Here is a 17,255-nt window from a genome sequence, read left to right on the forward strand (position 1 = left end):
TTATTACTTTCTCCAACCGACATGGGATCTCACAATCCACTCCCATTGGGAGCTAACGTCCTCGCTGACACATTGTTCGTGTTTGGCTATGATATCATTTGTAACAGCCCAAGCTCATTGCTAGCCTATATTGTTTGCTTTGGCATATTACGTATTGCTATCAGCCTCATAATTTTAATATACATATGTTGGGGAGAAGTTTTCACACCCTTATAAAAAAATGTTTCGTTCTCTTCTCCAACCGATGTGAGATCTCACAAGTAGCTAGCACAATCACGTTGTAATTGAATATCGAGACGATAAGGTTTCCCAGTACTGAAAAGAACTATTTTTGTTTTTAACATCGGGTTTAAAAATTATTTTTGATCTTTATTTGGGTGAGGGGAGAAATTTCATATAAATCATTTCAATCTAATATGGGTTTTTGGTGCATTGAATTTCTTGCCATATCAAGCAAAACAATTTGTGATATTGTGAAAAAAAGCATCAAATTTTCTTTTCCAAAGAGTGGTAGCAACAAATTTGGTGAGAACAAGATGAACAGTCTCTGATCTAAAAATTCCATAAAAAGAAAATAAAACAAAATGTTTAATAAAAAAAATTTCTCCCTTAAATGCAGTCTTTCAAACTCAACAGTACACAGAAATTGCTTTGATGGGGTCAGTTTTTCTTTGTTTTGGTGCGTTCAAACTTTTTCAATCATGCTTGCTGAGCTGAGCATTTCGCCCACTCAATTTCTCTTTAATTGTTCTTCAACAGTTATCACACAAAATCAGAATCCTATGAACAAATCCAAAATATCCCAATTTCAAAATATCCCTCTCCTTCATTTCTGATTTGCTCTGTTCTTTCTTGTTCTTCTTTTAAAATTCTCCTTCTAACCAATCGAAGCTTATGTTCTTTGTTCATCATTTTCCTGTTCTTTCTTGATTTCTCCGTTGCCCTCTTTGCATTGGTGGGTCCGCCATTGAAGGCTAGTTACTTGTTTGATTTTGCTTTGGATTTGGGGAACTGGGGAGGCCATTTAGCCATCTGGGTCGTCTTTATTCGCTTTAATATTTAATGGGTAATGGCTAGTTTGAAGCTTTGAGATAGCCATTGATGGATCTGGAGAGTGCTATTAGGGGTCACTCAATCAAGGTACTACAAAAATGGCACTCTAATCTGTTCATCATGTTCTTCATTTTCTTCATGTTTTGTTGATTTTGATCGCTTCTGTTTCAGAAGGATTCTTGGAAAGCTGTTTTAACTTTGGCTTATCAAAGCTTGGGGGTTGTTTATGGCGATTTGAGTACTTCCCCTTTGTATGTTTACAAAAGCACTTTTGCTGAGGATATTGAGCACTCTGAAACTAATGAGGAGATTTATGGGATTCTTTCTTTTGTTTTCTGGACTCTCACGCTTATTCCTTTGATTAAATACGTTTTTATTGTTCTTCGAGCTGATGATAATGGCGAGGGGGGAACTTTTGCTTTGTACTCATTGCTTTGCCGCCATGCCCGAGTTGGCTCCTTGCCTAATTGTCAGCTCGCAGATGAGGAGCTTTCTGAGTATACAAAAGATGGGGTGGATTTAACCACTAAGAACACTTGTGGGTCGAGATTGAAATCGACATTAGAGAATCATAGAGTGCTGCAGAGGGTTTTGCTTGTTCTTGCTTTGATTGGGGCTTGCATGGTGATTGGAGATGGAGTTCTTACTCCTGCCATTTCTGGTATTGTTGATTCTTCATGCTGTTCTGTTTTTTTTTTTTTTTTTTTTTAATGATTTTAGTGTTTGAATTGATGGGACTTGCTGGTTTTGGATCTCTTATGGCAGTTTTCTCTGCTGTTTCTGGGCTGGAACTTTCAATGGCTAAAGAACACCATCGATGTAAGCTTCTTTGCTGGTCTATTTACTTGAATGTTCATGGAAAAGCTGATAAATTCTGATGATTTATGTGAGATCCCATGTCGGTTGTGGAGGAGAATGGAACACTCTTTATAAGGGTGTGGAAACCTTTTACTAGTAGACGCGTTTTAAAAACCTTGAGGGGAAACCGGTAAGGGAAGCACAAAGAGGACAAGATTTACTAGCAGTGGGCTTGGGCTGTTACAAATGCAGAGATAGAACGGGTGATGTGTTAGCGAGGAGGTTGAGTCCCTAAGGAGGTGGATACAAGGTGGTGTGCCAGTAAGAACGTTGGGCCCCGAAGGGGGTAAATTGGGGGGGTCCCATATCGATTGGAGAAGGGAACGAGTGCCAGCGAGGATGCTGGGCCCCAAAGGGGATAAGAGTGTGGAAACCTCTATAGGGGGTGGACACGAGGCGGTGTGCCAGCAAGAACGCTGGGCCCCGAAGGGGGTGGATTGAGGGGTCCCACATCGATTGGAGAAAGGAACGAGCGCCAGCGAGGACGCTGGGCCCCAAAGGGGATAAGGTGTGGAAACCTCTATAAGGGGTGTACATGAGACGGTGTGCCAGCAAGAACACTGGGCACCGAAGGGGGTGGATTGGGGGGTCCCGCATCGATTGGAGAAGGGAATGAGTGCCAGCGAAGACGTTGGGGATAAGGGTGTGGAAACCTCTCGAAGGGGGTGGATTGTGAGATCCAACATCGGTTGGGGAAGAGAACGAAACATTCTTTATAAGGGTGTGGAAACCTCTCTCTAGCAGACGCGTTTTAAAAACTTTGAGGGGAATCCCGAAAGAGGACAATATCTATTGGTGGTAGGCTTGGGCCGTGTTAATAATTAGTTTTTCGTTTTCAAATGTTCTGTTAGTTAGTTTAGCTGCAACATGAACAGGATTCTGGCCACAAATTATTGTGGGCCTCTGCATATATGATTGATATACAAACACCTCAGTTAAAATCGTAGTCAAATCACTATCATGTGAAGAAAAGAAGATAAAAAAGGGAAAAGAGAGGTTAAATCAATACTTTTACTGAAACCCTTTGAACTTTTTTACTGTTGTTTGGCTAGCTGCTATAGGATTTAGACCATTCATCTCTTGGTCAAACCATTACCTTCTAAGACACCATTGAAGTATCCATATCAACCGACTTCGACGAGATTGATCTTTATCGTAGTAAGGCTAGTTTTGAGGTAACATCTTTCTGGTAGCGGGTTTTTATCGACCATCCGTTATTGATGATGGGTCCTTTTAACTTGAACTAGTAAAGTTTTCTTTTGTGTTTGTTGGTTGCTGTTGTCTGCTAACAGTGCTACCTTCAAAGATGGTTACTAGTTTGGGCTTGAACATGCTATTTGGTTGCTTTATGTGTCATATGCTTGAGATGTTTGGTAATATTTGATTTTTGATATCGTAACGGTGAGATTCCACGTCGGTTGGAGAGGGGAATGAAACATTGCTTATAAGGGTGTGGAAACTTCTCCCTAGTAGACGTGTTCTAAAACTGTGAGGCTGACGGCGATATGTATTGGGTCAAAGCAGACAATATCTACTAGCCGTGGGCTTAGGATGTTACAAATGGTAGAGTTAGACACCGGGTGGTGTGCCAGTGAGGACGTTGGGCTCTCAAGAGGGTGGATTGTGGATTGTGGATTGTTAGACCCTACATCAGTTGGAGAGGGGAACGAAACATTTCTTATAAGGGTTTTGAACCTCTCCCTAGTATATGCATTTTAAAACCGTGAGGTTGATGGCGATACGTAACGGGCCAATACGGACAATATCTACTAGTGGTGGGCTTGGGGCTGTTACAAATAGTATCGGAGCTAGACACCAGGCGGTGTGCTAGCGAGGACGTTGGACCCCAAGGGGGGTGAATTGTGAGATCCCACATATGTTGGAGAGGGAACGAAACATTCCTTATAAGGGTGTGGAAACCTCTTCCTAGTATACGTGTTTTGAAACCGTGAGGCTGATGGCGATACGTAATGAGCCAAAACGGACAATATCTGCTAGCGGTGGGATTGGTCTGTTACATTAATAATCTTAGTTCACACTCGACGAATATGCTACACGGATATAACTTTGTTCACATTTTAAAAGCTTTTTTGGCATCCCAGATTCTGCATGTACCGTGCTTGTACTTTCTGTATTCTCTCTTACTGTATATGCCTGAAGTCATCAATATAAACCTTTAGCCAATATTTCTACTGCATTTTCTTTCTAATGTTCTTTGTGTTCATCTAGATTGAGTGTGTGTTGTTATGCGAAGTAAAACATGAAAATGTTAATAGTTCAATGCTTCTGCAGATGTCGAAGTCCCGGTCGCTTGTGTCATATTAGTAATCCTATTTGCACTTCAACATTACGGAACCCATCGAGTCGGGTTTCTGTTCGCACCGGTTGTAATTACCTGGCTCGTGTGTATAAGTTCGATAGGGCTGTACAATATCTTCTACTGGAATCCCCATGTTTATCAAGCACTCTCCCCATATTATATGTACAAATTTTTGAAGAAGACCCAAAGGGGAGGTTGGATGTCCCTGGGCGGCATCCTGTTATGTATGACAGGTAATGAGAGTGGCTCAACCCACTGCATTTTCCTCCTAGCCAATCCGTTGTCCTCGAGTTATCTAAACTGACCTGTTCGATATTCAGGTTCGGAAGCAATGTTCGCTGATCTCGGCCACTTCTCGCAGCTATCTATCAAGGTCGTTTTTATACTCAGCTGAAATTTTGAACACGAGTCGTTAGTTTAAGACGAGTACATACTAAAAGTTCTCTCGAGTTCATATATGGATGTAGAAATGTAGCAATATGCTTATGATCGTTTTTTTGATACTCGAATCTCCGTCGTGTATAAAGTTATTGGTTGAAACTGAGCGTTTTTCTAATAGAAAGCTGTTCTACTGCAGATTGCGTTTTCTTTTGTGGTTTATCCAGCTTTGGTACTGGCATATATGGGACAAGCTGCTTATCTTTCTCAACATCACGGTGAAGAAAGTAACTATCGGATCGGATTTTACGTGTCGGTTCCTGGTAGGTGACAATTTGGTGCATATGAGACAAGTGAATGAACATACTTGAAATGTCGAATGAGTTCAACTTTGTGTTTTTATGTTTCAGAGAAAATAAGGTGGCCTGTACTTGTGATAGCCATTTTAGCTGCGGTGGTCGGAAGTCAAGCTGTCATTACCGGGACGTTTTCGATAATAAAACAGTGCTCTGCATTAGGCTGCTTCCCAAGGGTCAAAATTGTTCATACGTCGTCGAAAATCCACGGCCAGATTTACATACCAGAGATCAACTGGACTTTGATGATCTTGTGCTTGGCTATTACTGGTGGCTTTCGAGACACGAAACGAATGGGGAATGCATCAGGTATACTCTCCGCACGACTCGTGGTTATGGCTGTTTGATGATTTTTCATGAGTAAAACTGATTGTTGTGTCGTTGTTACCGACAGGTTTAGCGGTAATAACCGTTATGCTAGTGACTACCTGCCTAATGTCTGTAGTCATCATCTTGTGCTGGAACAAAAGCTTTCTCTTTGCCATTGCCTTCATACTCATTTTCGGGTTCATCGAGTCACTCTACTTCTCGGCATCTCTCATCAAGTTTCAAGAAGGAGCGTGGGTTCCCATTGCCCTCTCGCTCATCTTCCTACTAGTCATGTACGTATGGCAATACGGAACGCGCAAGAAATACGAGTACGATGTTCAAAACAAAGTCTCAATCAACTGGCTCCTAGGCTTAGGTCCAAGTTTAGGCATTGTACGAGTACGAGGCATTGGTCTTATATACACCGAGCTAGTCTCAGGTATCCCCGCCATCTTCTCCCACTTCGTAACAAACCTCCCCGCCTTCCACCAAGTCCTAGTCTTCCTCTGTGTAAAATCCGTCCCCGTCCCACACGTGAGACCAGGAGAGAGATTCCTCGTAGGAAGAGTTGGACCAAAGGAGTACCGTTTGTATCGATGCATAGCACGATATGGATACCGCGACATCCACAAGGATGGTATCGAGTTCGAGAAGGACTTGGTGTGTAGCATTGCGGAGTTCATCAGGTCGGAGAAGGTAGAGACGAACATGAAGGTAGAAGATTTGGAAGAGAGCGAGAGAATGACGGTGGTGGGAACGTCGTCGACACACGTAGACGGAGTGAGAATGTGCGAAGATGAAGGAGGAGGAGGAGAGACATCAGAGGTGAGGGAGATAAAGTCAGCACAAAAGGTGAGGAAAAGAGTGAGGTTTGTTGTGCCTGAGAGCCCACAAATGGATGTGGAGGCAAGGAGAGAGCTGGAAGAGCTAATGGAAGCAAGAGAGGCAGGCATGGCTTTCATTATGGGACATTCATATGTGAAAGCAAAGAGAGGGTCAGGTTGGGTGAAGAAAATGGTGATAAATTATGGGTATGATTTCTTGAGAAGGAACTCAAGAGGGCCATCTTATGCTTGGACTGTGCCTCATGCATCTACTTTAGAGGTTGGGATGATCTACCAAGTTTGATTACCCTAAACCCTCTTTTTGTATATAATAAAAGCGTTTTTCTCTAATCTTCTCTTTTCTTAATAAATTTTGGTTTTGATCTGAGTCGTTCGTATTTTCTTTCAAAAATACCGTTTATACCCTTTTCACTGAACGATGATTGATTCAGTCCCTACCTCTGAAAGCAGAAAGAAGGTAGTGCCCTCGATTGTTTTAGAGAAAAAGATCATGGTGCACCAAAACTGTGACATCCAACAGTAGCATCTGGGAGACAACTATGTCAGTCGTTATTTTCGACTCTATTACAAAAGAAAGCAGCCGACGGCCTAATGAGGGAGTTTAGGGGATTTGGGCGATTTGGGTTCTGTATCTATCTCTGCAGATATTTTTAGATCAATTTTAAACCCGCTCGACTTGAATTAAAAGAAGGAAAAAATAATAAAAATTTGCCAATTTTAATAAAGAGATAAAATACTAATTATGATATTAAAATATTTTGAATATTGTGTTGAATTAAAAGGAGGAAAAAAATAATAAAAATCTGACAATATACAGAAGTATTTAAAATTTCAGCCATAAAACTATTTACATCGACGACGTCGTTTCGGCCGCCAAAATTTCAACTGTCCTGCTGGGAAATTGGCATTGACTATAAATAAGCCAGAGTTCCCGGCGATTGGCGGCAACGACGGACTGAAACCAGAAGCCTCGAGGTCAAGGGACCAACAAAAATGGGAGTTCACGGTCTTTGGGAGCTTTTGGCCCCCGTCGGGCGACGTGTATCCGTTGAAACCCTAGCCGGGAAGAAGCTGGCGATTGGTACAAACATCTCTCTCTTTCACTTCTCTGAATTGTTTTAAGAAAAATTCATTGTCGATGAAGTTTCTTTTTTGGTTTATTTTTCTGTTGAAGATGCGAGCATTTGGATGGTACAATTCATAAAGGCAATGCGTGATGAAAGAGGAGAAATGGTCCGAAACGCTCATTTACTCGGTTTCTTTCGACGGATTTGTAAACTTCTATTCTTGCGGACTAAGCCTGTTTTTGTCTTCGATGGTGCAACCCCGTCTCTCAAGCGCCGGACTCTGATTGCTCGCCGTAGGCAGCGTGAGAATGCCCAGGCTAAAGTTCGTAAGACTGCCGAGAAATTGCTTCTCAATCATGTGAGTTTAGTTTCCTGTCCTTTTCGAGTGTTTTTGGAGTTCTGTGCTGGAAATTTGTCTATTCGTCTACAGAAATTATTGTGCTTATGTTTGGAACTTTTTTCCAGTAGAATTAAGAAGTTTCTGTTTTTCAATGGGTGGCGTTTGCTTAGACGGAAGTATTTCAAGCTCATTTACATCATTTTGCAGTCCAAAATTAATTGGAATCTCGTTTCACATTGCTTGTCGTATTAGAAGTCCTACTGGATAGTGGCGATTCTAAATTTTAGTGACGTCGTTGGATGTATGCCATTTTACTCTTCCAGCAATACATAGAAGCAGATGACTACCTGCTTCCCAGATAGCTTTTGTTCGGTTGGAAACTTAAACCTTCATCTCAACAAAGTCGTTTAATTGTGATTGTATTCCCCGTAAATAAATAGTAATGAAAAAAGTTTGTGGTTTTATTTTTCATTTTTCATGTGACTGATCAGTTTGTTGTTGGATCTAATTCTTTTTATATCTACTTAAATTCCTAGTTGCAACTTGCAATTGGGTGTTAAGTCTTGAACTATTCTACCTATTGTTTAATAGCTCAAGGAAATGAGGTTGAGAGAACTGGCTGAGGGTATAAAGAACCAGAAACAGCAGAGGAAGCAGGATGTTCCAAAAAAGAAGACCTTACTGAACCATAACGAAACTGTAGATGGTACTTCTGTTTCAGAAAGGAGCAAAAGCGTCCCAAACAGTGGCAATCATGAAAATCTGGATGGAATGTGAGACAAGTCTTGTGAATACAGATGCAATATGTAAATACTTGGAAGAATGTCATGTGACAGGTTTTTTTTGTTGATCAATTAGGGTGGCAGCATCAATTATGATCGAGGAGAATGGGGTTTTCTCGAGTAGTGCCCCCTCTTTTGCTGGTGTCACTCTTCCCAAAGAGGACAGAGGTGAACAGTCAACTTGGGTAAGTTTGCTGCCTGTGTACATCAATAAGCTTCAAGATTGGGTCTAGTATTTCTTTTCCATAAATTGGAAGGTGAAAGACGAGAGTCCTGACAAACAGGATGTTGGATCCAGAACCAGAAGTACAAGAATGACTCAAAGGGCAAGAAGATTTTGTCAGATGAAATTCATGTAGTGGGAAGTGATTCAGAAAGGATGGAAGTGGCCTCAAGAAGTGCCCATCAGCAAAATTTAGATGAGATGTAAGGTGCACTTACACTTGGGTTATATCTTTATTGTCAATGTCTTTTGTTGATCACATTCTTTCTGCTGTGATTATTCTAGGTTGGCAGCATCTATTGCAGCAGAGGAAGCTAGAGGTTTGAATGAAAATGTATCAGTATCTTCTGCTGCAAATCTGGCAGGTGAAGATATGGATGATGAAGATGAAGATGAAGAGATGATATTGGTATGCTGTCCCTGACAGATTTCTGTTCATATGATTTTTAATCAACGAATTGTTCTTTACCACAGTGGCTTTCTTAAATTATTTTCTCATATTCACGAAGTTAGAAGCTTTAGGAAGCAAACTTCGATGGTGTTTGTGTCATTGGATATCAGTCATAAGTCAGCAGATATGAGGTGCAACAGTGACCTTTACCTGTGAAAATCTGGATGTTTATAGGATAGTTTTCGCTCTTGCACATTTCTTTGTGCAGAATGAAAAAACTAACTAAATAATATTACTTTTGAGATTGTGAATCTTACGCTTACTGGAAATCAAGGAGCCCTCAACTTGTAAGTTATTAATTGTGCCCATCATATGTTTTTATTTACTTTGCCAGCCTGAAATGCACGGGGTAGTTGATCCTTCTGTATTGGCTGCTTTGCCACCGTCAGTTCAACTTGATCTTCTTGTTCAGGTAAGTTTCAGTATAGGTACCATGATTGGGTAGTGATGTAACTTCATGCTGGCACATGTTAATGCAAACATATTCTTGGTGCAGATGAGAGAGAGATTAATGGCAGAAAACAGACAGAAATATCAAAGGGTCAAGAAGGTTGGTTCTGAAATGGTTCAATATGCATCTGTCATATATTTTAGGGCCTCATCTACTACTCTTTTGCACACGCACACTAACAAATGCATGTAAGAAATGTACTTTTCATTACCAAAAAGAGAAGAACAAGGGGGAAGATGAGATATCGTTCATACCATAGATTATTGTTTCTTTAGGTAGACTTACTATCCTTATGATTTCCATAATTGTTGATGAGATATGGGGTAGTTTTGTGCAAGTGTATTCCATTTCTTTGAAGAAGCTCCGTTGAAGTTTCATTTTTTTATTTTGTGTGTACTTCTGTTGCCCCTCTCCTCTAACGACTGTCAATCCCATCTTATTAGTTGATTTCATTTTATTATAGGATCCTGCAAAGTTTTCTGAGCTACAGATACAGGCTTATCTTAAAACTGTTGCTTTTCGCCGGGATATTGATCAAGTGCAGAAGGCTGCTTCTGGGAGAGGTGTTGGTGGTGTACAGACATCAAGAATTGCCTCTGAAGCAAACAGGGAATTTATTTTTTCATCATCTTTCACTGGTGATAAACAGTGAGTTGTTTAAACTTTGCTCAAATTCTGTTATTTTAAAAGATCAATGTGCATGATAAAGTAGTTTGGACAGATATTTGAGAGCTGATTTAAGTTGTTCCTTTTCCCTGAAAGCTTGCTTGTTTGGGATTTATAAAATATTTTAGATTCATGAGATGTTTGATTTTCTCAGGGTACTTACATCTACTAGAGCTGAGAAGAACGGAGACAAAGACCTACAGGAACCAAGGGTTCAGCAATCTTTGAGTTCCCTGAATAATACAGACATTCCTAGTACATCCAATGGTCTGGCTCAATCAACCCCTGATAAGTCTGGGGGTTTTGAGGACAATATCGAGACATTTTTGGATGAGAGGGGACGTGTTCGAGTTAGCAGAGTGAGGGCCATGGGGATGCACATGACTCGTGATTTAGAAAGAAACTTGGATTTGATGAAAGAGATTGAGAAGAATATCAATGCAAATAAGGCTGCAAATCCTGAACCCATGCAAAATATTGAAATCTGTAATCCAGAAAGCTCTTCTCTTCGAAGCCAAGTTTTAGATGTTTCAAATGAAGGCGTCAATGAATCCATTAATAAGTTGGATGAGAGAGGTGCAGATTCTATGCTGAATGAAGACACTGCTATAGAAATATTGCTGGAAGGTGAGGGTGGGAAGTCTTTTGATGGTGATGATGATCTATTTACTCATTTAGCTGCTGAAAATCCCATTCAAATGGCTTCTTTTGACATGTCATCCCAAAAACTCTCTCAAGATGGTACTACAGATTCTGGTTGGAAGGAAGCACTTGAAGGAACAGTTAGTGATGAGAGTGAAGTCGATTGGGAGGATGGAGTTTGTGATCATGTAAACCCAGTTCCTTTTGAAGATGAATCAGGAAAGTCAGTTTCCAAAGGTTCTTTGGAGGAAGAGGCTGATTTGCAGGAGGCAATAAGAAGAAGTCTGGAGGATGTAGGAGATGGAAAATCTGCCCCTGTATCTCTTGAACATGACCAACCACAATCACAACCATCAATTGTTGGAAAAATGGCCGAACGATGTACGAGTGTCGAAAATGAGAATGTGATTGGACTTGAAAAGATGGATAGTGTTGATGGAATGAATTGGTCAAATGCCAAGGATTCTATCTTGAAGAAGGTAATCTCTAGACTCTAGTTTGTAATCTAAAATTCTTTTATGTGAAGCAGTGTCCTTACTTTGAACTGTTTATCCAGGGAATGACTGAGAGTTCATCTCAAGAAAAGCAATGTTCAGAACCTGTTGTGTTGTTAGATACCACAATTGCAGAACAGTTAGATGCTTCTTATAAGGATACTTCATTTTCTCTTCAAGAGTCAAATGAAAACAGTGATACTCTTAAGTCCTTATCTAGGGATGCACCTCGTGCTACTCAGGTTGGGGATATGATAAATAGTACAATGATTGAGCCTGCTTGTCGTATGGTTGAGATGGACGGTGTTAGCACTCCTGATGTTGATTCCTCCACAAAAGATTCTGCCTTCGAAAATCATTTCAAGCAGAATCTTCCTGTTGAGAAGCATAGCAGCGATCTTTTGCTCGAAGAAGAAGTTGGAAAAGGACATACAGTTGAAATTAGCAAGGCAGAGACTGAGGTTACAGAGGATGAATTGAAAAGTAGAATTTCAATTCTGGAGCAAGAACGTCTTAATCTTGGAGATGAGCAGAAAAGACTTGAGCGTAATGCTGAAGCTGTCAGCAGTGAAATGTTCGCAGAATGTCAGGTCTGTATGGTTGATTTTCATATATTAGTGGGGAAGTCGGTTTTGTCAGTTTGATTATTTATTTTATTTTGTTAATACACTTGCAATGAAGTTTAGTCCCAAAAGTTGAATTTTCTGTTCTTGGGAGGGGGGAAGAAGGCTCGAAGAAATTTGGCTCATGATTTGGTAATTCTTAGAAGTGAAAACGCCTTTTGGGGTGTTTGGAGTGTGAGATACACTTGGGGTGAATTTGGCTTCCCAAGCCTTACCCACATTTGTTGGAGTTGCAAACTTGAGTTTAATTAGAAAAACTGACGGGGTCAAGCAATTTAATTGGAAAAACCAACCGATGCTCAAACAACAACCTAATTCATGTTCTCCTCTCATAGCTCTTCCTATACATCCAATCTAAACAAAGTTTTTCTAAACCCAGGCTCCCTGAGCATTTCACTTAGACCCAGATTTAAGATTTTGAACCTGCACTAAACACCCCTTTGTGATTTGAAAATCCCAGGTAGGCGCTCCTAGGGGATTTAACCCATTAAGTCTTGGTAGTCGGGGATTTTTATTGTCATGACTGATTTCAGCAGTTTGGTGCACTTTTAACTTTTTCTCTTAACTACTACTGTCTCAACTTTCTTTTACTTGATGATAACTAATTAGTATAAATAAAGTCTATTTGCAGTACTATTTGAGTTCCCTCTTTCTGAGAATGGAGATAAAAAAACTAAAATTTTTAATTCATCTGATTCCCTGTAGGAATTACTGCAAATGTTTGGCTTACCATATATTATTGCTCCTATGGAAGCAGAAGCTCAATGTGCTTATATGGAACTTGCAAACCTCGTTGATGGAGTGGTGACTGATGACTCTGACGTTTTCTTGTTTGGGGCAAGAAGTGTTTACAAGAATATATTTGATGACCGCAAATATGTTGAGACATATTTTATGAAGGTCTGAATCTGGTAGAGCTGCCTGCTTGTTCTCTCTTTATTATTATTATTATTATCAGCATTGTCATGCGGAATTACATTTAATTAATTTTGTTGGTGGTGATAATTTAACCAATATTTTAACTCTTGAATAGTTTATAAGTGGCATAGGTATAAATCAACTTGGTTTTTTCAAAAAGCATGCTTAATTTGGAATGTTTTCCTTGCTTATCTAACTCACCGGCTATTGTTTATGCGAGTTCTCTGCATCATTAGGTTTATTATCTGGGAGTGATACACTAATACTGTTTGGTTTAATTGTAGTTTGTGCCTCTTGTTTTTATTCAATGAAAGTTGAGCGTCTTATAAAAATAAAAGTTATTTGGGAGTGATACAATCAGTTTATCCTTCACTCGGATTGCTCTTCCTGATGTTTTCTTCTTATTATTACTTTTTTGAATTATACTCCTTTTGTTATCAAGTCAAGCTGGGGTGCTTTTTGGTAAGGTTTTGTTGGGTTAAAATTGTGGTCTCCATCAATTGACTTAGATTTTTATTTATTATTATTATTTTTTTTTATTATTTTTTTTAATTATTTTTTTTGGGGGGGGGGTCTTCTTTTGTATCCATGTACTCTATGATTTACTTTCAGATTTCTGAGGATTTTATTTCCTCCATGTTATATAAGCTATATGATTTTATGATCCTTTTTTTTTTAAGAAAAAACTGTCCATCTTTGGAAATGTTGATGCCTTTCTTTTTCTTAACTTTTCTTTTAGAAGAATTGTTCTTGAAAACTTCTGAAATTTTCCTATAGCTTGTTGCTTAACAAGCTGCCCATTGTACTTTTTCTGACTTTCAGGACGTTGAAAATGAGCTTGGTCTGGACCGAAACAAGTTAATTCGCATGGCACTTCTGCTTGGAAGTGATTATACAGAGGGCATCAGGTAACTTACACATGCATGATCCTGCCTTATTCGTAAGAATTTATCCATTGCAGGGATGCAGAATTTCTCTGTCATGATAGATTTCAATTGTATGAGCAGTGGGATTGGCATTGTTAATGCTGTTGAGGTTATGAATGCATTTCCGGAGGAAGATGGACTCCATAAATTTAAAGAATGGATTGAATCACCAGATCCAAGCATTTTAGGGACGCTTGGTGCAAAAACAGGGTTAAGTGCACGTAAAAGAGGGCAAAAAGCAAGTGAGAATGACGCAACCTGCTCAAATAGCAACGTAAGGGATGGTTCTGCATCTGAAGAGAATATTGATAAAGATCTGAAGGAGAACATAGATGTTAAACAGAATTTCATGGTTAAGCACGTGAGATATTTCTCTCTTACTCTATACTTCCTGACTCACAGTATTTTTCTTGACCAGGTGAAGGAAGATTATTTTATTCCCAAGTTTTTCTCACCTACTTATGATTATTTCATGCCCATATTTAGAGAAATGTTAGCAAGAACTGGCATATCCCTTCTGAATTTCCTAGTGAAGCAGTCATTTCTGCTTACATCTCCCCACAAGTGGACAAGTCAGCAGAACCTTTCTCCTGGGGGAAGCCAGACCATTTTGTCCTTCGCAGGTGAGACATTATGCTTCTAATATTGATAAATATTACCTGTTTGACTTAGTTACGTGGTTCATATATTTTCAGTTTTAGCAGCAATCTTTACGCTGAGACCTGTTTCTCTCTTAAAAGTTTCTAGTTATGTAACCAACATCATTACTTTTTGAGTTTCACCTATCGTATGAATTGGAACGATATCGCATATTCATAGTCAATTTCTTATTCAAGTAGGTGGAGCTTCTTCTTCGTTGTTATTATCAGTAAATCTGGCATAGTTGTTTCTTCTGGTATCTTTATTCTAGTGGAGAGCTTCCTCTATTCGTTGGTTGTTTATCTCTTGAAAAATATAGCAAACAATCCCATCAATATTTTTGGGCTCACTGACGGAGTTGAGCTTTATTATACATGATGTTTCCTGCACTTCTTTACATTGGTGAAGTAGAGCCTACTTCTTTATGTTTAGAAAGTTGAATATCCACTGTACATATTATATATACTTACAATTCAACTTGCTCTGTATGCTGCAGATTATGCTTGGAAAAATTTGGGTGGGAGAACTCAAAGGCAGATGAGTTGCTTTTGCCTGTCTTAAAAGAGTATGGCAAACATGAGGTTAGTTACTTCCACTGGTGTCTCTTAGGACCGCAAATGTTTATGTTGAACCATCAACTGAAGGAAAATGGAGGGAGGGTGGTGTTCTTATGTGGAAGCCATCTTTAGCATATCCTTCAAAACCATTGAGTTTACAAATATGAATGGGCGTTCTATTTTGTGTGTTTTTGTCTGTGCTGTGTCCTTTTCCTGTAGTGCACAAAATGATTAAAGAAGAAATTGAATATGCTCACATTTTCATGTTTATTGTTTTTTGTGTAGACTCAACTTCGATTGGAAGCATTTTACACTTTCAATGAAAGATTTGCTAAAATCCGCAGTAAGAGAATAAAGAAAGCTGTTAAAAGTATTACTGGGAGCAAGTCTGCCTCATTGATGGATGAAACTGTGCCGAATGTCTCCGTAAATAATCAAATAAATCTTTCTGGTGAGACTCAGAAGAACATGTCTGAGAAGTGTTCATCAGAAATACAAGGTGCTTGCTCGAATGAAGATAACGTAGATAATAGACTCCGAAAACCTTCCAGGAAAAGGCAACTAGACAGAGAGCAATCGCAACCTGCTAAGGATCGAAAGCTAACAATGAAGGAAAAAGGAAAGCGAAGTAGAAATGAGGGATCACATTCCGAGAGAGGTAGAGGTAGAGGGAAAGGGAGGGGGAGAGGTCGGTTGGCATCGAAAGGTAAGAGTCCTATTACTGAATTCGTCGGAACCAGCTCCAGTGATGATGAAAGTGAGTTCGATGATCAAAAATTTGATTTGGAGAACGTGCAGGAGCCTCAAGAAAGGAGAAAAGTAAGTTTGAATGTTTCTGATTCCTTATCTCTATTTTGTGCACAATTGCTCATCTTTTTCTTGTTTGAGACCTTACAACATCTGAGACTGATAGATGTGACGTTCTGAATGAATGGTTTCTTATTTCTAGTAGATACTTTTTCTACGATGGCTTAGTTTTCCACTGATTTGTGTTTATTGATACAGTCATCACGGGTCCGAAAATCTGCAAGTTATAAGATGGACGATGCAGATCAAGATCAACCATCAGATCACAGTGGGTATAGATTATCCAATGATGAAGCCAACGACGACAATGTGGTCCAGGGTGGGTACACAGGTCCTGAAACTGTAATGATCCATTCGGAAAATACAGAATGTGATTACGAAATACCGAAGAGATCGCCTCTAAGGGATTATCTTGGAACTGGAGGTGGTTTCTGTCCAACAGAAGATGAAATGAGCCGGGAAGCAATGTGCCAGAATAAAGACCCTGCCTTGGAGGCTAGCAACAGTGAAGACTACCTCACACTGGGGGGTGGGTTCTGCTTAGATGACGATAACGAATGTGTTGACCCGGTTGCACATCTCGACCAAGCAACCGCATCAGAGGTCCCCAAAGATGGCTCTGAAGATGATCCTGACCAATCAACCTTCCATCCTGAAAAAGATATAGGCGGAGACCAGCTCAATGAAGATACGTATCCACACGGAGAATCTCTACTCGATGTGGGCGACCCAAATCCTGCAAGTTTTCCAAACTCTTCCCGGGTAGGTGAGGGCGTGCAAGAGGAACCCAAGGATCATTCTGCCCGGGCATTTGGAGGGGCTCTTAGTGCCATGCCTAATTTGAGAAGAAAGAGAAAGAGGTACTGATTTCTTCAATGAGTTCCTATTGCCTACCTTTTTTAACACATGCTTAGGAAGTTCTAATTTACGTGATCGAATCGAGTCTAGTCGTTAGCTATTCACGGAGATTATTGGCGATCTTTATGAAATTTTAGAAGCAAGATTGTTGAGTTTTTCAACTTTAAGAGACTTGAGTGAAAACTAGTTCATATTTTAGGGGGTGAACACTAATTAACTTGCAAACAGAGATGCATTCTTCTGCGTTGCAATGTATTGTATAAATTTTGCTGATTTAGTATGTTTAAGCTTATTTCTCAGTCTTAGAGTCAGAAAATTTTGAATTTATTTAAAACGCGCAATGATGATTGTTGGAACTTCTTTTAATTTATGTTTAACAATATAATATTGGTTCGTTTTATTAATATGTATTTTCTAACTTCATCTTCTTTGATGGATGCACGTTTGCAAATATGTATAAAAATCATAGTTCTTGACAACATGAGCAAACACAAGTCTCGAAGAACTGAAACCGGAACAACTCGAATTATCTAACTCGGAGCCAAGTGTTGGGTTGGATTAGATTCTTGTTCGGTTTGCACTTGAGTTTGGTTAGATTTTTTCTTGGTTTGAATTTTGAGTTGAATTTTGGAAAATTGAAATTTTGGGTTTTTCCAAAAAAAAACTTCTAAATCTAATCTACATTTACATTT

At 39.5% G+C, this 17,255-nt stretch overlaps 2 protein-coding genes across 5 annotated transcripts; both read left to right on the top strand.

Annotated features, from left to right (window-relative positions):
• Nucleotides 1–645: 645 nt before the first annotated feature.
• LOC111792408 (potassium transporter 6-like) lies at nucleotides 646–6,486 on the top strand. Of its 2 annotated transcripts, none has more exons than XM_023673837.1 (8): nucleotides 646–1,140; nucleotides 1,228–1,714; nucleotides 1,819–1,872; nucleotides 4,204–4,464; nucleotides 4,552–4,604; nucleotides 4,809–4,932; nucleotides 5,020–5,274; nucleotides 5,360–6,402. In XM_023673837.1, exons 1-8 carry the CDS (start codon nucleotides 1,102–1,104, stop codon nucleotides 6,400–6,402), a joined length of 2,316 nt encoding a protein of 771 aa, XP_023529605.1. In that variant the 5' UTR covers nucleotides 646–1,101. The 2 variants fall into 2 exon arrangements, with proteins under 2 accessions (XP_023529605.1, XP_023529604.1); XM_023673836.1 differs by having other exon boundaries at nucleotides 647–1,140; nucleotides 1,225–1,714; nucleotides 5,360–6,486.
• A 452-nt stretch (nucleotides 6,487–6,938) lies between these two features.
• On the top strand, nucleotides 6,939–16,919 carry LOC111792393 (DNA repair protein UVH3). Of its 3 annotated transcripts, XM_023673803.1 has the most exons (18): nucleotides 6,939–7,200; nucleotides 7,294–7,544; nucleotides 8,118–8,299; nucleotides 8,385–8,493; nucleotides 8,607–8,734; nucleotides 8,817–8,940; nucleotides 9,317–9,394; nucleotides 9,479–9,532; nucleotides 9,897–10,081; nucleotides 10,254–11,220; nucleotides 11,298–11,825; nucleotides 12,564–12,758; nucleotides 13,599–13,684; nucleotides 13,784–14,063; nucleotides 14,189–14,325; nucleotides 14,838–14,922; nucleotides 15,184–15,717; nucleotides 15,904–16,919. In XM_023673803.1, exons 1-18 carry the CDS (start codon nucleotides 7,113–7,115, stop codon nucleotides 16,570–16,572), a joined length of 4,680 nt encoding a protein of 1,559 aa, XP_023529571.1. In that variant the 5' UTR covers nucleotides 6,939–7,112; the 3' UTR covers nucleotides 16,573–16,919. The 3 variants fall into 3 exon arrangements, with proteins under 3 accessions (XP_023529571.1, XP_023529572.1, XP_023529574.1); XM_023673804.1 differs by lacking the exons at nucleotides 6,939–7,200; nucleotides 7,294–7,544 and adding an exon at nucleotides 7,670–7,898; XM_023673806.1 differs by lacking the exons at nucleotides 6,939–7,200; nucleotides 7,294–7,544; nucleotides 8,118–8,299 and having other exon boundaries at nucleotides 8,593–8,734.
• Nucleotides 16,920–17,255: the final 336 nt, after the last annotated feature.

The sequence above is a fragment of the Cucurbita pepo genome, chromosome LG04 (genome assembly GCF_002806865.2).
Source record: "Cucurbita pepo subsp. pepo cultivar mu-cu-16 chromosome LG04, ASM280686v2, whole genome shotgun sequence".
In the NCBI taxonomy this organism is placed as follows: domain Eukaryota; kingdom Viridiplantae; phylum Streptophyta; class Magnoliopsida; order Cucurbitales; family Cucurbitaceae; genus Cucurbita; species Cucurbita pepo.